The sequence below is a fragment of the Sinohyriopsis cumingii genome, chromosome 9, assembly GCF_028554795.1.
Source record: "Sinohyriopsis cumingii isolate HCF-2022 chromosome 9, ASM2855479v2, whole genome shotgun sequence".
Lineage (NCBI taxonomy): Eukaryota > Metazoa > Mollusca > Bivalvia > Unionida > Unionidae > Sinohyriopsis > Sinohyriopsis cumingii.
In genome coordinates this window covers 65,607,267-65,629,159 of record NC_142969.1, presented here as the reverse complement: position 1 = coordinate 65,629,159, position 21,893 = coordinate 65,607,267, and the positions used below count along the sequence as shown (strand labels likewise).

The following is a 21,893-nucleotide window of genomic DNA, read 5'->3' as shown; positions in this document are numbered from 1 at the left end:
CCGACGTTGTCCTCGACGGTTGAAATAAACTCGCCTGATTATGCCGTTGATATTTATCAATCTTCAATCAGATCAGTGCTAGGATGGCCTGAAATTCCCCAGGTGCATAAAGGACCACCAGAACCAACTCGGGATGATTTTACATCATCGAAAAGTCTTCGTCATGATATTAAAATGAATTCAGAATGGCTAGATTACATAGAAGTAAAACCAGGATGGAGGGGGGGAGTACCTGTATATGATCCTAGAGCTCTTTTGCATAATCTTAATGAACGTGTTATTGCTTTGAATATTGATTCTATATTTGCTTCAATAAACTTAGACCATGAAATACAAGTAAATAATTTACGTGATAGTTTTCAAGAGTATTTATTTGATTCAACATCTGCGCGCGATAATATTATTAGGTACATAGAAGTTTTAAATTATATAGTTAATTCTTCTGAAGTTATCTATGACAGAATTAGAGATATGGTTCTTAAGTCATCAAGCGATTATAAAAAATCCTTCGCAGCCAAGTACAAAATACCCGAAGCTGACATTGTAACGTTTAAGTTTCCTGATTATAATCCGGATAAATTAAGAAAATCTGTCAATGATGTCATTGATGAGTTTTTTCCTAAAATACTCGATGCGTGGAAAAAACTAGCACCATTAGCAGTTGTTCTCAGATATGATAATGATCCACACGGCGGCGGAAGACACGTATCCCCGCGGATCGTTAATATAACACCGACGGTCGCGGTCAATCTGGTTTGTGACGTAATCGATGGCAGCTATCAAATAGATCTCGGAAGATCAAATCAGGCTCAACAAGGATACATCCTATACACGTTCACACCACAAGTTCCCCCTGGAAATTTAATCGTGCAAGAACCAACTAATCCCGTGTATTTGCGGTGTCACAATAATATGTTAACACGAATCAATTTTAAACTCACAGACCACCTTAATCGCTTGATTGACATACGTGAAGAAGAGCTTGTGATAAATCTGTATGTAAAGTCGTAAAGACTTTTGTCTTAAGGATTTCTGTCCTAAGACTTCCGTCGTAAGGACTTTTGTCGTAGATCTTCAGAATCAAATTCGATCAACTTAAAAAAATATTTTATTATTACTGGCACAAATTTGTGTTTGGTACAAATTAATCGGCCCAGGCAACTAAAAAAGCTAGTCGATGAAAGTAAAATTAAAATTTCTATCACAAAAAAAAATAATATTTATTAATTTTCCTGATTTGTACTGAAATTGTACAAATTACTTGATTTTGACTACCAACTACCCCCTCAGAAACATAAAAATGCACGAACTACTTGATTTTGACTACCAACTACCCCCTCAGAAACATAAAAATGCACGAACTACTTGATTTTGACTACCAACCACCCCGTCAAAATCAAGAAAGTTCTAACCTTGTCAAATTGTTCCTAACAAATTTTATTTATTATAAATTAATTTTATTTATTAATAATATTATTTTTACTGAGATTTTTATTTTTTTTTACTAAAATATAACGAAATTGCTCAATTTTCCTGATTTTGACTACCAACTACCCCGTCAGAAATCAAGTAGTTCGTGCATTTTTCTTTGATTTTGACTACCAACTACCCCGTCAGAATCAAGTAATTTGTGCATTTTTCTTGATTTTAGTAAAAAAAAAATAAATTAATTCAGTAAATAAATAAATTAATTCAGAAATTAAGAAATTTGTACAAATTTGTTAAATTTCAGTAAAAAAAAAACAAATTACTAACCCATCAAATTCAGAAATATTATTTCTGATCAAAGATCTCAGTCATCTTCGGAATTACTACTTTGGATCGTTTCACGATCTGACATAGTTTTTCTTAATAGTCTTATGCGAGTACTAATCGTTTTCTTTGCCTCATACTCGTGGGATAATAACGACTTAATTCTTTCTACGGCGGTAGAAAGAGGAACGAACTCCTTCACATGATCATCTTCTACGGTAGCTAGCGACTGAAACATTGCCGATTGAATCCGTTTCATGAGCCTGTATTCAGATGATAGTGTGTGTGTCCCCATGGTTTTACGTTCTTGTAAAATCTCAAAGTCAGAAACTATTTTTTCAGGATTAAGTTCATCAGATATATTAATTCCATCTTTTTTTAATTTTTTAATAGCGACAATTACATCATTGATATTTTCATGGTTCATTATATGATATATAAATCTTTAAAATAAAAAAAATATCCCTAGAACACCTATCGAGTGTATTAGCGAGTTCGTCGGGATGTTTCAGGGACAGCACAGCCAAGAACTCGTAGCTTGCCACCGCAATCTACCAAGTTCATTAGGCAAATATTCCCTCTACGAGAGCCCCTAACCCGCCAAACAACGGTCTAGAGGCCCAAGAGGGAGGACGGCACAACCCTCATTAAACTCGTAGCTTGCCACCGCAATCTACCAAGTTTAGAGGATATACACATAACATATAACTAACTAAGGACAGCACAAGGACAGCACAGTCCTCATTAAACTCGTAGCTTGCCACCGCAATCTACCAAGCTTAGAGGATATACATATAACATATATACAATGAATGGTTATATACAATGAATGAAGAGCCCCTATCGAGTGTATTAGCGAGCTCAGATTATGAATGAAACGGCACTAACTAAGGACAGCACAAGGACAGCACAGTCCTCATTAAACTCGTAGCTTGCCACCGCAATCTACCAAGTTTATCGGACATACATATAACATATATACAATGAAATGGTTATATACAATGAAATGGTTATATACAATGAATGAAGAGCCCCTATCGAGTGTATTAGCGAGCTCAGATTATGAATGAAACGGTACTAACTAAGGACAGTACAAACATATACGCTCAGCAAAATCACACCCACAATAATTAATCCAGTGGGTGATACGAAAATATGTATCAACAACCAGTCAATATTGTGGTTGTGAATTTGCTGAGCGGAGGGGTTCTTGCGGTTCCCCCCACTATTATAAAAATCGCAATTATGCGCACCACCGACAAATTGTCAGCCATGGGGATTCGATCCTGGACCGCGAGCGCCACAGTCCAATACCATACTGATCGAGCTATCAAACATTGTTACGAACATATGTTTCGGAAGTTAATATATAGCTAGCTATATAGCTAAGGAACCAATATTTACACTAAACAGCGGTTTCTGAATAATAACGGTTTCTGTATTTAACAGTTTCTGTATTTGTAGCGGTTTCTGGATAATAACAGTTTCTGTATTTATAACAGTTTCTGAATAATAGTTTCTGTATTTATAACAGTTTCTGAATAATAACAGTTTCTGTATTTATAACAGTTTCTGAATAATAGTTTCTGTATTTGTAGCTGGTTTCCTAAGCAGACCGAAAATCAATAATAACAGTAGCATTAATGCACAACTGCAGGTCAATTACAATGACAAACGGTTTCTGTTTCACACACAGCTTCCTACGGATCAATAATATTATCATGTGTTGTATGATGGAAAAATATTTAAAAAACATAAATAATACTTCTACGAGTAATTAGTTACGATGTAATTAGTTACGATGTAATTAGTTAAACTGACTAATTACGATCATAAAAAACCAACCATCTACGAAGAAAACTATATATTACAAAGTAATCTCCCTTATGTAATCAAAAATTCAGTAGTGTATGGAGGACCTACTGTGACATAAATTAAAAAAATTAATTCAATGTGGTGATGATAGTTAATAATGTGGTGATGATAGTTAATAATGTGGTGATGATAGTTATTGATACTGAAATGTAATTTTCTGCTTATATTTTTTCGAGAGAGCAGATCTGGTTATATTATCTGCTACGTTTTGTACTGAACGCGAGTTAATATCAAAATATGTCGCAGCCGCGTTCATAGAATGAAACATAATTTCTTTACCGGTTTCTATGTTTGTAGAAATTACCGCCCTCTTTCCGATTGTCTTATATCTTCCTGTATTTCCACGTGTATTATTCTCGCTGTATGTGACAACACGAAGGTTGGATAAATTATTGTTTTGAGTGTCACCGTCAATATGATCAATAACAAGACCATCATTGATCACTCCGAAGAAACATTCATACGTAAATCTATGACATAGATAATGTTTCTTCCCAACTGTAAATCTAAGATAACCAACATTATTAATACAACCAACTGGTCTCTTCAACTTGCGGTGTCTGATGATACCATTAATATTTGATTCATAGTTTGTTATGACAGGATGTGGGACAAATATATTTTGCTCCATTATAATAATATTATATGTTTAAATCATTGTTTGTCTGAAATCTTGATATATAATCCTCCACGGATTTTATAGCGTTTTCACCGCTATTATTTTTTTTGTCATAATATCTTTTAAGCTCTCTGAACCGTTTCCCGCCACACTTTCCACATAATTCTGTCTTTCCTCGCACTCCAATACCACACCGTAGACATGGTATTGGTCCTAGACTTCCTCGTCGTATGTTTTGTGAGTGCATCCAACAAAATTCCTTTCTACAGGATTTGTTGCATCGATTTACCGAGCCGATCATCAACCATCTACATTGGGACATTGTATATATATATATATAATTTTCTTTATTTAAATATTTGTTTTAATTATATGAACGAGTTTGAGAGATTATCCCAAACTAGGCCTGTTAAGTATAAATTGAACCTTGACAGATTATCTCAATTGCCAGTACGAGATCTGGTTGATCCGAAAAATAAAAGTTTGATCTCGAAAATTCATGACGCTAAGAAAGAATTTTACACGGATGGTGCATCTCATACATGGTCAACGTTCAAGATTATACGCAACACTGTCACGGACGCCACAATGAACGACAAGCGAGCAGCAACTATCATTAACTACATCGCTGAATACGAGGGCAATCAAAAATATTTCTTCAGAGTAAAATTTATTGTATTAACAGAAACAGATAGTTGGATTATCCGTGACAAATATGATCCTGTCCTTGGTAATAATAAAACTATCATATTAAGTAAAAATTCCAGACCGGGTCTATTGACTGGTATTGATAAACCGTATTATGAGCGAGCGTATCCTGTAACAGCAGTTATTTATGGAATTTATGAGATAAATAAAAAACCTAACGTTGATAAACTAGCGCCGATGAAATTTTCAAGGTTAAATTGTGTAGCTGAACGAGTAATAGAACACTTTACAAACGCGATGCGTGGAAATGGATTAACTGATTTAAGGCGTGAAAAAATAAACTCATGGGCTGATTCAGTTAAGAACACCGGTGCTACAATAAAAGATGTTGCTGAGTTAGGAAAAATATTAAAATTTCCAATAACTGTGGCGACAATAACGGGAGAAGTACTGTACCAGTCGAAATATAAATCGAAAGGAGCTCCAATAAATATTATCGATCATAACGCGCACGCATGGACTAACGCGGTAACAATATTTCCACGTGATCGAACTGTTAGATTTTACCCCACAGATAATTCTGTGGCAGATAATTCTATGGCAGATAATTCTGTGGCAGATATGAGTATGTTTCATTTTATCAACGAAATAAGTAAAACCGATCCTGTATCGGTATGGTTATTTAAAAGTAATGAGGAGGGTGAATTTGATCAGTTTGTCAAACCGAACGGTGAAATATATCGCACAGAATCCCTCCATGACGAGATGAAAAATCTTGCGACGTTTTTACAGTGCAAGCACGCGGAAAATACTGACAAATTACTAACTAATTGTTTTACCGTTCCATCTGTTGCGGCTCATTTCGCCAGAGAACGAAATTCATGGAAACCAACACGATTTGATTTACTCGAGGACGTACGCGCAAGTTGCGTCGAATATGGACATGGCGGATTATGGAATACCAAATACAATTACAATGATGTTATTTCGGTTGATATGGTTGCATGTTATCCAGGAAGTTTTCTGGGATACGGAGATTGTTCTACGTACTTTGAAAGATTTGGTCACCCTACAAACGAGATGACGCGAGTGGCAATTAATGGACCATTACCTGATTTTGATCTGACTGGATTCGCCTGTATTGAGTCGTTCGAGTTTAACGAAAATCTTCACAAGATTTGTTATGTTTGGTTTGGCAGACATTTTTGTGAAAAACGTTGGGCACCTATAGTTTTGTTGCGATATATGCTAGATTGTGCGATACTGACATCGTTGGTGGTCAGTGAGGCAATTATATCATATCATGCACAGACCAAAGTTTGGTTGCCCATGTCAGATTCTGAAGTTATCAGCGAGTTTAAGGACAATATTCCTAATAAACTCAAAACCGCAAAAGATCTCGGTAGAAAAATTATAGGTAAATTTACTCAAGGTGGTGCATATGATTATAAAAGACATCACGCACGATTAATTTTAGATGATGCCGAGTACGATTTTATAATCGCTGATACAACGGCGAAAAATACATTTGTAAATCGAGAGAGTGTTTATTTATCCGACGGAACAAAATTAGGTACGATCGTTAGTTACATAAATGACGTATCCCCGCAATATACTCATCTAAGATCTTCCATGTTGGCTTATGTTTCTATAAATTTATTATCGATGATTAATAGATTTCCTGAGACCGCAGTCAGAGTTGCAACGGACTCGTTTTATATTTCAAGTAAATATTTAGAACCTGTTATGAAATTTACAAGTAATGATGAACAATGGGGTTCGTGGAGAATAAAAAAGGAACTATTACACAATTATGTAGAATCAGCAGATGTTCCAATGAGAGATGTTTATTGTGAGGGTAATAAAATATCAGAAATGTCGAAGGCACCATCGTTGAGTGATCCAATAACTAGATATAAGACAGTATATCTCAATGGACCTGGTGGATGCGGCAAAACAACTCGAACGATTAATATTTTTAGAAATTCAGATATGATCGTGCTGACACCCACACATAGACTTGCACGTGAAATGAAACAGCGGCAAGTACAATCGTGTACGTATCATAGTTTCTTTCGATGGCGCGGGGATACATGGACTCCTGAACGAATGGGAGAAAAATATATACCTAAAATAATTATTTGGGACGAGATATGCACGGTGTCACTGAATACATTAAAAACGTTTCTTGATTGGTTGTTGACGAAAAATACCGCTATAATAATGTGCGGCGATCATGGTCAACCTCCGCCCTTTGTTGGACCATCTCCACATGATTGGTTAAAAAATTTCGTTGATTATTACGAAGAAATAGATGATGATCATAGAGCTCTTGATGCAAATTTGAAGGAGTTTAAAAAATTAATCAGATTACAATCAAACAAAATTCAGTGTGAAATAATACGTGGAGTGATCTCAGAGACATCAATGAGTGATTTTTTGAACTCATGGAGACCCACCGATTTGATCGTAGCAAGTAGAAAAATAATCAGAGACGCTTTACAACAACAGTTATTTCAACTACATAAAGAACAATATTCAGAATTACCCGTACCGTTGTGTTATAGACCATCAGATACACGAAAACAGAATATTAATGTTGATATTCCAGGACAGACTGAGAATCAAAATCTCGTATTAAATGATATTGTCGCCGTTGATATCAGTGTGGTCGAAGATGCATTACGCGCTGACAAATCTCCATGGGTGTTGGGATACGCTATGACGATCCACTCGTCTCAGGGATTAACTATTTCTGACACACGAGTCTGGATTGTAGACGATCGCATCGAGTGGTCAAATTTAGTTTATTTAGCGGTATCGAGGGTCAGAAATATATCTCAATTACGTAGAATCATAATTCCTGAAATCGTTGATAAATTTAACATCATCGATGATGATATAATAAGAAAAAAATTAATCGGATACAAACAATCTGACAAAAAAAATAAACGTGACTTTGATCTTGATGTTGAATTTATTATTGAGTTAAAACAGCAGCAGAACAATCATTGCACCAGTTGTAATTGTATAATGTTATGGCGGTATTCGAGTAATGATTCAAGACAATTTACCGTAGATAGAAAAGATAATAGTCGCGGTCATACACGAGAAAATACCATGTTGACCTGTCTTGAGTGTAATCGACGTAGAGGCGCTAGCGCCTTGGGTGCTAGTTAAGTGATCGAAATCACCGGAGTGATCGCGGCGGTAGTTGTGTATCCGCGGGAATTATTTGTAGTTGTTCACGTGTAAATCCACGTTGAGGAGCAGCTGAATCTAATCTGTAGATTGCAGGTCTGGAAACGCCTACATTTCTTCCAGTGGATCTTGTCACGGTAGATATTTTGTGTGTGGTAACACTCCAAATAGGATCAGTCGCTCTCGCGCTACCACCTTCAAGTTCACCAGGCTCATATAAATATCTGACTGTAACATCACCTAATATTTTTTGTTTTCCAGCATCTTTCCGTTGTGTTGGTATATTTTTTTTTGTGACCGCGCTAATGGGTTTCATGTTGGTTGTTCGTGTGATCTCATTATTTAATGCAGCTATCACGTTTGGTAATCTTGCCACCCATTCGCGAGATCTTTTATCCTGAATAAATTCCCTCGCGTATTGATAGCCAAATAACCGCTCAGCAAGTGTTCGATTAAATCGCTCAACAATTGCCTGATCACGGTGAATTGCAGTATGACCTCGTCGTATTTTGGTATTATGTTGTTTCATCAGCGATGATACTGGACCAAGAAATTCCTTACCAGGATCAACCTGTAGTAGCTGTGGCCATCGCAGACCACCTTGTGGTCCGAGTCCTCGTTGATAAATTCGTTCAAACGCATCGGCTACTTCAGATGATGTTTTCGCCGATAGCGGCTCTGCTTCTTTATATCTACTTGCAACATCAACTACGGTTAGCGCGTACTTGTACGTTTTTCTACGCACAGTATCATGCGGTAAAAACAGAATATCAGCTTGATGAACTTCATTAGGAACACTGACATCGAAATACGCGTACTGAATTTGTTTAGGACGTGGTAGATAAATTTGCCATATTGCTTGTTTAGATAACCACGTTTTAGCAGTAGAATGTTTAACCGATGCTGCATCAGCGAGTTTACCAATTGCTGCTTTGCCTCTCCAGTATCCTCTCGGCGAATAATAAATTGATTCCATTATTAATTACCAGCCCCAATCGCTAATTTACCTTTCATCGAGGATCTTACTAACCAATTAGCTAATGATTCTCTAATATTTTTATTTTTTATAGAATCTAGCGCGTGAATTAATTTCACATCCGCAATATGCCTATGTTGTAGATTTTTACTTTTATAAGCTACATCATGAGCATGACAAGCTCGATCAATAGCGTTTATTGGTTCCTCGCCTGGTTTTGGTTGATCTTGATCATCGAGCCAGATATCAAGTCGAGTACCAGGACCGCAATAATTATATCCTGGTAGATGTTTTTCTCCACTGTATTTAGCCCATGGAGCACCTGGAAACTTTGACATCAAATTAGCAATATCACCCCCCCGCTTATTAGGTAAAAATGAAAATTTCTTTCTACCGCACACAGAACATTTTCCACCGTACGCTATTTTTTTATTTTTTGTTGTAACTGTAGCTAAATCAATAGTTGGAGTTTTAACTCTACAACGTAAACAATATAAATTCATGTTATAATATATATGGATATAATTGATTTCTCAGCAACTCGGCAACGAGAGCCAGTTAAGCATCATCCTGCGCTACCGAACTCCATCAGAATGATTATCATAGGACCATCTGGATCGGGTAAGACGCAATTATTACTTAATCTGATAATGAGATGGTTGAAATGGGATAAGTTGTATTTAGTAGCACCATCCGTTGATGATCAACGATGTTATGATGTACTTAAAGATTTCAATGAAAACGCGCGATTACTGGATGAAGATAATGATGTTATAGAGTTTATAACCGATATAGATGAAGCACCATCCGTAGATTCCATAGACGGATTTATTAATAATTTAGTTGTATACGACGATGTGATGCTAGATAAACAATCAAATCCAGCCAGAATATTTTCCCGAGGGAGACATAAAAATACAGACGTGATCTATGTTACTCAACGATATACACAAATACCAAAAGTGATCAGAGACAACTGCAACATTTTAGTTGTGTTTAATGGCGTAGACACACACACGTTGCGAAATATTCATCAAACTTGGTGTGGTGGTGACATGGATATAATTAAATTCAAAAATTTCTTTTCACGAGCGCAAGCTACCCCGCATGGATTTATAACAATAAATTTACATGATCCAAGAACAAGATATCGTGTGGGTATTGATAAAATATTTGGGTAACAGGGGGAGCAGCAGAGAGGGTACCTACCAACGTTGGTCGTCAAAAAAATAAACAAGAAATAAATAAACACGTAGAGTACTTTATTTTTTCAGATACTATTTCAAACTGAGGTTTTATTAGCACAATCGGTCATTGCAAAAATAAACATCTCAAGGAAAGTTCATTTGTAAAATCTGGACCTTTCTACGAGATGTTTTATTTGTTTGTTTTATTTGTTTTGTCGGAATTCTATGGTCTGTTCACCCTCTCTGCTGCTAGAGGTGAGATCGTTGACAAGCATCGTAGGATAAAGAAGTGAGATCCTTGACAAGCATCGTAGGATAAAGAAGCTCTAGATCTAATGATTACCACTAACAGCATTTGCAAACAAACAAAATCGTATGTATAACGTACATGCATGATGATCAAGTACAAAGAATAGATTGACATGTATGTAATAATTCTTTCTCAAATTTATTCAGTAAGAACATGGCATCACATATTGACATAATAGAGATGTAAAAGATTCACGAGCTATGCTAGGAACTGTTCTTCTGTAACTTTCATAGAAGATTAAGAAAATGACGTTGATTATCTGGGAGTCTGCAGTTTTTAAATTAACGGAAAATTTCGTTTACACTGATGGCTACTCTCTTATCACTTTATCATTTGCTGTTCATTAGCAAAGTCATTTTCATGATAAAGATTACTTTGGTTGTCACCTTTTTATGAATCTATCACCAGTCGGGAAAGAATCGGCCTTCTTTGTTATTCAGAATGTAGATGTTTCTTGTTGTTACAAACCAAACAGGATCAAAGTCGTGAGATTTTAGTTTGTGAAAAATGAATTTTGGACTTGTAATAGAAACAAAGTTAGGCAATGAGGGTTTATTTGTAATATCTTTGTGTAAAACTGATTTCTTGCAGAATATAAAGCAAAAAATGAAATAATTTTATTTTTCCCATTGACAGTTTGATATTGCTGTTCAAGTAATGTAAGTCTGTACAAAGATATGATATATTTAGCAAACTCTACTACACTACAGGCTTTCTTGATTTAAACTGCATCATTCTTTATAATAAAAAGAGATTTTTCTATCCAAAATGATTATTCTAAATGGTATGCTATGCAACAGGCATCTATTCTATTCTAGCAATAAATAACTTAGCTTGATGCCTCTGGAAAAGAAACAACTGACATATTGCTGTAGAAATATAACATTGTTAGGTTATCTTGTTTACCAGTAGGTCCCAACATTCTAAACAAGAAATTTTGATGGAATTTAGTGACAAATTTAGAATAGACTATAGGTTGTTGAGAATCCTCTTCTCTCTTTTAAGAGCAAGAACTATAGTTAAACTATAGACAGTTGAGTATGTTGCGAACAAATAATCAAACAATTCTCAAAATTGAACCATATTGGGAAAAGTCAGGATCTTCTGAATTAATTAGGTTGCTCTGGTTAAAGATTATTTGTAAAAATCACAGAAACAACAGGCAGCCAGTGTGTTTGTTGTACATATGTACTTTATATGCATGACTCAATTTGTTGATGTAAAAACATTACAGTACCTAGTTGCCCATCAAGAGTCAAACATTATGTTCGTTACCACATTTATGGAGAAATTGATAAAAAATCCTTATTAATAATATTTCATATAAGACTGCTGTGACACTGAATTACTCATCATTGTCAGATAATGCTATTAAAAATTTCAGATTTCAGATGTTCGAAGTAGTGTCATGCAGACTGAAGCTATGGAAGTTTTAGACGCTGACAGGAATACATACATACAACATATCATCAATTTCCTACAAGATCCAGTTTTCAAGTCCCTTGAAGAATGTAAAACTGCTATTGCCAATGTACAAAAGGTACCGATAGCCTACTAAACCGAACATATATGTGATATTGGTTAAAGGCCAGAATATCTCATGATAACTCTTCATTTGACTTATGTAGTCCTATAACAATTGCTTTTTAACCCTTCTGGTCACTGACCAGAAGAGGTTAGGAGACGGCCTGATGTTCAGCAGCTGCCCCAACATCTTTCCGCTAGAACAATTTTGTTATTGGTATTCTTTCTCAATTACTTGATTGCCATGACAAGTACTTTACTAACACATTCATTGAATTTCATCTTAATGTCTAGCTGGTCCTGAACTTCTCGTTTTGTTGTTTGGACATTCAGTACAACCACCACAATGCTGGACACTTCAAAATGTTCTTGCAACTCTTCCTGAATGGATGTGACACAATATTAATATGACTTTATCGGTAAAAACATCTTACTATCATTCAATAATCCTAAGATGAAAATGGTGTCAGTCTGGCGTCCAGTAGAGTTGCCAGGATCACTATTTTCTTTTAAATATATTGTTATTACTAAGCTTTTCGAATAGATGATAATATCATCATAGGGTTTCACTGTGGCTAATATTATAATGCCCAATGGGTCCTAAATGAAAATGTGTATTACCGGTAATCCAAATATGGAATTTTGTAACTGCTAATCATTTCGATTGGTTGGGCATGTGGACACAGTTTCTTCAATGAAAGACTTCTTGTGATGCATAGTTTGAACTAAATGAAATGGTACCCAATACGATCACCATGGTAGTCATCTTGAAATAGCTGCAATTGCTACTCATTATGAAGGGACGGTTGTATTTGCATTGGTTTTTCACTAAATATATCTTGTAATACCTTGCTGATGCTAATGAAAGATCTGATAATTAGGGTGTATTATGGTAATGAAAGATTTAATAATTAGGGTGTATAATGCTAATGATAGATTTAATAATTAGGGTGTATGATGCTAATGAAAGATGTAATAATTAGGGTGTATGATACTAATAAAAGACTTAATAATTATTAATTTTGGTATTATTTAAGACACTTTATTCATTTTCTATCCTTGCTGTGAGGTTCAAAGTCAAAGGCCAATTACCAAGTTTGTGGTGTATTGGAGTTTCATATTAACAATATTAGAGACAGTTCCACCATGGATGCAGTTCTTGAACTCCTCAGCTGTCTGAGGTTATTGTAATCTTCGTCAACTTTGTTGGCAGAACACCACCTATCAAATAGTTGTTTGTTTCTTCCTTGTGAATTCGACAAGTTTTGTCTGGTTTCTGGTCTACAATTCATAAATCTTTGTCGATATTCCTCAAAACTCTTCCAGATATATTCCATAACTGCATCATAATCAACACCATGTTACATCGAAAGTGAATTGTAGACTTGATGAGCTTTGCAAATAAGTACACGTTATAACAATTAAGTCCATTGCTCTCTTGGCCATTTCAAGGTTTTAGTGATATTCTCAAAGTGAGAAAAGTATTCTGTCAGAAGTTACTAATCCAATATATCTGGTAATATCAAAACTTGAAACTTGTGTGTCAAAGCAGGTGGGATGGGAATGTGCTCTTCATGCCAGTTCTAATTCTTGTAATCTATATCGTATATCCATTTCATCTTTCTGCATCTGTATTATCTGTCCTCATTTTGTCTCGGTCTCCATACCTGCATTTTCCTCTCTCTGTCTTTGAATTGGCAATTGCATCAAATTTCCTCGTCAAGCTGAAGTTTTCTTAATTCCAATTTCATCTGGACTTTTTTTTATAATTATAATTCATTTAATATCCTACAGTCTTAACTATCACACCCAAAGCACTATTACCCAAAATCTCACTTGACATCAAATTTGGAAGGAAACTTTTATTTATCTCTTGATTTATTAAAGATGTTTTTGCTTCAGAATGATCATAAAGTCTTTTGCGCTCAAGCAACTCGTCTTTTTTCGAAGACTTCAGTCCTTCATGGGTAGTATTTGAAGCAATGTTCTCGACACGAGATGATAGTGTGAATGCTTGCTTGTTTCCAGAAAGATTTCTCAAATATGTCAAATTAAAATCTTTATCAGAAACAATGAAGATTCCTCTACAAAGTGAATTTTAAATTTCAAAGGCAAAGATCTCAGAAATATTTCAAACAAATTCAGATCCAGGATGATCCCAAATTTCTCTTAATTCTCTAGGTCTTGCAATATATAACAGAAGGAACCTGAAACCAATGATTCAAGTCAAATAAAGAAGCATTTTATTTCCTTACAATACAAAGTAAAAATTGAAGAGATCCTTACACTGTTTTGAATGAAATTCCAACTAATCCTAAATGTCCTTACACAAATTCAAAATATATAATATTTTGAATATATTTCAATAATCTTGTATATCCTGATATAACACCCTTATACAATCCTGAATGTCTTTGAATGAGTTCAGAGAATCAAAATTAATATAATAATTAAAAAGCTAATGAACATTTTAAAAAAATAATTCTTCCCAAATTATATCTGATTTCAAGGACACAACTGCAACTCTAATCACTTTTGATTCCCACAGACTGATATAGAACAGGAATGAATTATTTTATTTTTCAAATCCCTATTTATATGCATTATTACTTGACCTACAATGTAGCAACAATGAAAAACACTTAGATGGAAAACAAGGCTGAAATTGAACTCCAGTGCTATGTAAACATCTTATTTACAGCTTGCAATCATGGGCAAAAGTTAGCTGTATAAATATTCTGTTTAGAACTTACAACCATGGACAAAATTTAGCACACGATATATAATATAGCAAACAATGCTCATGTTGTCAAGACAGTTGTATAGATTTTCAGCACTCTCTCTTGTAGTGAAATCCATATTTTAGTTGTTTATTCAATAATCTTCTGTTTTATACTAATTTTTGTATATTTCACTATAAAACCATGAACAGTGCTTAAAAATACTATGCTAAAAGCACTAGATTCAACAGACTATATAGGTAATTAGCTCATAAATTAGGCACAACATCATTAACTTTTATTTGCCAAAGTCGCCATTCCTTGCCCTGGAACAAATCCATAGCATGTAAATGGGGGCACATATGTAGAGGTTACTTATTCTGTTAAATATGAGAGTATCAGTTAACCAGTCAAAATGTGAGTGTATCAGTTAACCAATTAAAACATGAGAGTATCAGTTAATCAATCAAAAACATTTCTGGAGCAGTACACTGTAATGACAATGAGCTCATAATTAAATTATACTTCTTCCATTTCCATTCCACTCTCAAGTTATGACCATGGGCGTGGTCATGTTGGTTAAAATGTAAGGTACATGCTATTTTGTGTTTTATTTTATTGAACACTATCATTTAAACTTTTGATTCCATTTAATACATTTTAATCAACTTGTAGGCAGTAAAATATAAATTTGCAATACTATGATATAAATTATCCTTTTCATCTGATGAAATTGTTGTCCTTTGAGGTATGCCCTTTCCATAAGTATATCATCAAGAACCTGAACATTCTTTTTATTTGTTGCCATCAGTCTATTTATCGTGGTGTTGGACTTCTATTTGTCTATTCATTCGTCTGACTACACTGTAGTTTAAACTCAGTGGTATAATTTTAATTAACTTTTTGAAAGCCTTTTTTGGCTACATATTATAGAAACTAGTGGTGCACTTGACATTAATGACATGGCCAGTTTATTGTTTTTAATTTATTTTTCAATTGAACCTTGTTACATATGAAATATTAGGATTACAACAATTTTACCTGTCACCAATAGCAACTCAAGTTCTTGGAAACAACCACTGGGTCCAACAGTACACTCTCTTTGTTCAACAGTTGAATAGCTCTTCCTACCCATCTGGAACAGAGCAGCAATAGGGTCCTTCCATCTGTAGCATTCTAGCCCTTGGGTCATGCATTGAGTTAAGATCAATTTTTCATGGGCAGGTTATGCAGTTTAATATCTTGGCAGATCATTTTGGGGGATGAGATGTCATGTGTTTCTGAGAAAATAAGTCCTTCTTCTCTTTTTTGTATCAGCTTTCCTGTCAGGCTACCTTTCAGTCTATTTGCTTTTCCAAACACAATATCCTAGCCACGTCATTGATGATCTTAATTCTATCCAGCACTGTCCTTTTCTTTCTGTGTTCCAGCTGACAGTGAATCTCTTTCAACAAGGTAGTTCTTCTTTTCTGAATATAGTTATTTTATAACCGAGATAACGTTTGGGGGGTGCGTGGCCTGGGCCTGACGTCCCGCTTGCCAAAGGAAAGTGAAGCGTCTCTCATAGCCTCTCCTTCCCAGGTGTAGTGATCGCCGCAGGACCACTGTCTCGCTCTGCGGGGCAGGAGGTTACTTGCATATGGCCTCTCCTACACTATTGTGTCCACAGCATAACCTTCACGCGGTGCCCCCTGTTTTAACAGAGCCTGCTGTGTGGCGCGACCGAGTACCCGGCGGTATAACTGGGTGGGCGGACTGGGCTCATTAGCCTTGGCAGGCAACCAGTCTAAGAGAAGGGAAACTCTGACCCCAAACCCGGGCAGATGAAGCTCGTTAGCCTTGTCAGGCAGTTCATCTAGGAGAAGGAAACTCTAATTCAAAACCAGCCAAGTCCCATCCATTGGATTATGGCTCCACTGCCTTGTGGATATCTTCGGGAGAAGGAAAGGCTACGGGAGTAAACCCAGACAGAAAATCAGGAGTGGAGCCCCTAAGGCGGCTGGGGGTCGACTACGGCCTTCTTCCGGCAGCTCCTGCATCCAAACTGGTGCCAAATGTCATGCTCAGCATTCCTTTGGACCCCACCAGCAAGGACGAGAGGGGGATCCTGACGTCTGGGCAGCCCAGGATCTCCATACTCCACGCCCAGGCTTGCGCCCTGGAGAGGACACTCCAGTCTTGTTACTGAGTGAGGAAACAACACGGAAGCTGACAGTTTACGGGTTATAAGTCCCACCCGATTGGCGTAGGGAAGGGGCGCCACGGGTCAGCTTTGACGGTGGGAGGGATCATCGTGTCCCATTGGCCAACTATCGCCCGCCTCAAGCCGGGCAGTCCCCGGTCAATAAGGTGTTGACCCGCCATCGTCTGCCTGCTCCAGTGGGTGTCTGGAGCTCAGTGTGTTGTTCAGCATGACAAGCAGACGGTAATTCCACACCAGACAAAAGAAACAAGAAACCAATAAAGAAGACTCCAGCTCTTCGATTTGCAAGCTGGAATGTGCGCACCATGTGTACAGGCTTCTCCGACGACCTCAGAGAAGTAGACGACACCAGAAAGACGGCCATCATCAATAGAGAACTCACCAGACTAAATATCAGCATAGCTGCCCTCCAGGAAACCAGGCTCGCCTCTAGTGGCTCCCTCAGAGAGGAAAACTACACCTTCTTCTAGAAGGGTCGAGAACCTGAGGAGCCCCGTCAGCACGGAGTGGGCTTTGCCATCAAAAACAATCTCCTGGCCTCGGTTGAACCACCCACAGGGGGCACTGAGCGTCTCTTGTCCATCCGCCTCACCACTGCTTCAGGTCCTGTCAACATCATCAGAGTGTCTACGCCCCAACCCTCACGTCATCAGAAGACGTGAAGGATCAGTTCTATGGGCAGCTGGACGAACAGATCAAAGGATGTCCCAAAAATGAACCACTATTCCTCCTCGACGACTTTAATGCCAGAGTAGGTGCGGACCACGAGTCATGGCCTACCTGCCTCGGATATCATGGCACTGGAAAGACCAACGAAAACGGCCATAGACTTCTGGAGCTATGCACCTACCATGGCCTGTGCATCACAAACACCTTCTTCAAGTGTAAGCCACAACACAAAGTGTCATGGAAACACCCCAGATCTCATCACTGGCGCCAACTCGACTTGGTCATCACCAGGCGCTCTGCCCTTAACAGCGTCTTCTCCACCAGAACCTACCACAGTGCAGACTGTGACTCCGACCATGCCCTTGTGAGCAGCAGAGTGCGACTACAGCCACACACGCTACACTGCTCAAAATCAAAAGGACGTCCTCGCATAAACACTGCGCAGATGTCAGTCCCTGCCAAGGTGGAGAAGTATGTGTCTGCCCTGAACAAGGCTCTCCAGGACCTGCCTGAGTACGACGCTACAGCCAAGTGGAACGCCATGAAGGGTGCCATCTACAGTACAGCTATGTCAACGTTTGGCAAGAAGGAACGACCCAGCCAGGACTGGTTCAATGCACACCTATCAAGGATGGAACCACAAATCGAGGAGAAACGAAAAGCCTTCATAGCTTACAAAAAATGCCCTAATGAATGGACGCTTGCTGCTCTCAGAAGTGCCCGAAGTAACACCCAGTGCATTGCTAGACAGTGTGCGAACGAGTACTGGCAACAACTGTGTGTAGGGATCCAGCGCAGTGCCGAGTCCGGACACATCCAAGGTATGTACAGTGGCATCAAGAAGGCTCTAGGCCCTACAGTGAAAGGGGTCGCTCCCCTGAAATCCCTGACGGGAGAGAAGATCACAGACCGTGGGCAACAGATGGCCAGATGGGTGGAGCACTACTCAGAACTATACTCCCGAGAAACGTGTCACTGATGCAGCCCTCAGCAGCATAAAGAATCTGCCCACCATGGAAGAGCTCGACAAAGTGCCAACCTTAGAGGAGCTCAGCAAAGCAATCGACTGCCTTCCAAACGACAAAGCACCAGGTAGTGACAGCATCCCGCCCGAAGCTATCAAATGTGGAAAACCAGCATTGATTAAACCACTACATGAGCTACTTTGCCGCTGCTGGGAGGAAGGAGTAGTCCCCCAAGACATGCGTGATGCCACAATTGTGACCCTTTACAAAAACAAGGGCGACCGCAGTGACTAATATAATTACAGAGGGATCTCGCTCTTGAGTATTGTTGGTAAAGTGTACGCCCGCATCATACTCAACAGGCTGCAGTTGCTGGCAGACCGTGTGTACCCGGAATCACAGTGCAGCTTCAGAGCAGGCAGGTCGACGACAGACATGATCTTCTCCCTACGACAACTCCAAGAGAAGAGCAGAGAGCAAGGTCAACCACTCTACATGATGTTCATCGACCTCACCAAGGCCTTTGACTTGGTCAGCAGGAAGAGCCTTTTTGAACTTCTGAGTAAGATCAGTTGTCCCACAAAACTCGTCGGCATGTTAATCTCTTTCCATGCAGATATGAAGGGAACAGTCCTGTATGATGGATCCTCCTCAACCTCCTTCCCAATTAACAGTGGTGTAAAGCAGGGCTGCATGCTGGCACCAACACTTTTTGGGATCTTCTTCTCCCTGCTCCTGTCCTACGCCTTCGACACGTCCACGGATGGCATATGTCTACACACCAGGTCCGACGGGAGGCTGTTCAACCTGGCACGACTGCGCTCAAAGACAAATGTGAGAGCTGTGCTCATCAGGGAGATGCTTTTTGCAGATGACGCAGCTCTTGTGGCCCACACCGAGGAAGCCCTCCAGAGACTGGGACACCGTTTTGCTGTTGCCTGCACGCAGTTTGGTCTCACCATCAGCTTGGAAAAAACAAATGTCAGCGTGCAAGATACCACCATTGCCCCTTCAATCAAAATCAATGGTGTCACCCTGGAAGCAGTCAACAACTTTACCTACCTAGGGTCAACCATCAGCAATACTCTCTCGATTGATATGGAGCTGGACAGAAGGCTTGGAAAGGCAAATACCATCATGGCTCGATTAACGAAGAGGGTGTGGGAAAACAACGCGCTGACAGAGCACACCAAGGTCCGAGTCTACCAGGCCTGCGTTCTCAGCACCCTTCTATATGGAAGTGAGACCTGGAGTACCTACATGAGGCAAGAACGCCGGCTCAACTCCTTCCATATACGGTGCCTAAAACGCATCCTGAAAATCAGCTGGCAAGACCGTGTTCCACACAGCGAGATCCTGCAGCGTGCAAGTACCCCAGCATGTACTCCCTGCTAATTAAACGCCGCCTTCGATGGCTGGGTCACGTCCGATGCATGGAGGATGGAAGGCTGCCAAAGGACATCTTATATGGACAGCTGGCCACTGGCATGAGAAGAGTCAGACGCCCCTCACTCCGTTTCAAAGATGTGTGCAAGAGGGACATGAAGGCATGCAACATTTCACCCGATGGCTGGAAAGAGCTGGCCGAGGACCGAGGCACCTGGAGACTGATGGCAAACAATGGCATATCAGTCGCTGATGCAAGGAAAGGCCAGTTGGCGGCAGAGAAACGTAAGAGAAAGAAGAACGCAGCAGCAACCACAGTAACGCAGACTTCCCAGTATGTCTGCACCAACTGCAGTAGGGACTGTCACTCACGTATAGGCCTGCACAGCCACAGCAGATGATGCCAACAGAGACAGACAACACCCCAAGGGCGCTATTCGCATGGTCTTTCGAGACCGAGTCGCCAATGATGATGAGATAACGATAAGCAATTCTGACAGGTTAACTCCCCTGTCAACTCACTAGGTGGCTACTGGTATTCCCGGACGTAGCCAGTTTTCAACATTTTATTAATACTGCAAACATGGACCTCCAGGAATCCAGTTTATCCTCTGTTTAAAATCAACTATAACTATTTTTATTTCATTGGTTTGTCCAATTGTGGTTGAATATTGTATTGTGCATACAGAATTTTTTTTAATCTTCTGAATATATATTTGTTTTTTTCACCTGTTTAATTCTTCTATTGGCTTAGATGACAAACAAAGAATAATAAAAATAATAATAATAATGCTTTATTTATAGAGGGTAACTCATTGGTCAAGGACTATTCTCTCTTGAGGCCCTCTTAAGGAGAGTATAACAATGCACATTATATGAAGATAGCAATAATTACTGTTTATATTAACATGTTTAGTATTAAAATACTAAATTCCATTATCTATTAGAATGCAGTATCCTTAATTCTTTGCGAAAATAGTGAGAAAATTGTTTTTTGTCTCCAACATCTTGACATACCTAAAGCTGAAGTAAAATAACCTGTATTTATCTTTGGTAGCCCAGGTGACACTGTTGGTTTCATCTATTCTTTTAAACATTAAACAGCATTGGTGTCGGTAACAATTTAAAAGCATTAAAACAACCTTCAACATTTAGTACATCTCAAAAATACGAGGTACAAAGTAAGTATCTTCTGCACTCACCAAGCACTACTGGTAGTTTTAGGAACACCTAAATACTGTTTGCAAAAGTTGAACAATTTCACTATCTTTACTAAATTCATTTCCCCAAATTTCTGACCTTCAACAAGCAATTAGTTTTGTCACAGAATAAATATTTTTAAACCCATTCTCTTCATTAGAACAGCCCAATTGTTTTTGATAATTCAGAATCATTGAGGTCGCTTTCTTTGCCTGATCCAATAGTGTCTGATTTGCTTTTGTCCAAACCAGTTTTGAAAAACAGACCCATACACTTGTAGTTAGGCAAACACACAATATGTCTTTCATCATGCCAGTTTTATCATGGAACCATTTAATAACATTTGTTTGGTCCTGAAAGAGCTTTGATGTATCTGCACAATTAGTAACATCAGCTTAAAGCATTGCAAAAATATCACCAATACGTTCTGAGATAAATACACCTTTATTGCATTCAAGCTTTATTTTTTTAATCATGACATGTATTAACTAAGTCACCAATAACTGAAATATGACTGGTCGCAAATGGTATCAATTTGGGATAAGAATGGCATAGAAAAGAACAAGGATTTGATCACCTCCATCACTTGCTGAAGAACCAGTATTTTGTATTTCTTGTGTAATGTATTTTAACTTGTCAAGTTAACAACTGCATTCCT

General features: G+C 38.2%; 1 protein-coding gene across 1 annotated transcript in view; it reads left to right on the top strand.

Annotated features, from left to right (window-relative positions):
• The window catches only part of LOC149791934 (uncharacterized protein CXorf38 homolog), a 45,223-nt gene extending 33,032 nt beyond the window's left edge, over positions 1-12,191 (top strand). Inside the window, exon 3 of the mRNA XM_089969294.1 lies at positions 11,953-12,191. Coding sequence (XP_089825420.1) covers positions 11,953-12,126 — 174 coding nt within the window. The 3' untranslated portion in view covers positions 12,127-12,191. The remainder of the gene's footprint in view (positions 1-11,952) is intronic.
• The last annotated feature ends 9,702 nt before the right edge of the window (positions 12,192-21,893 follow it).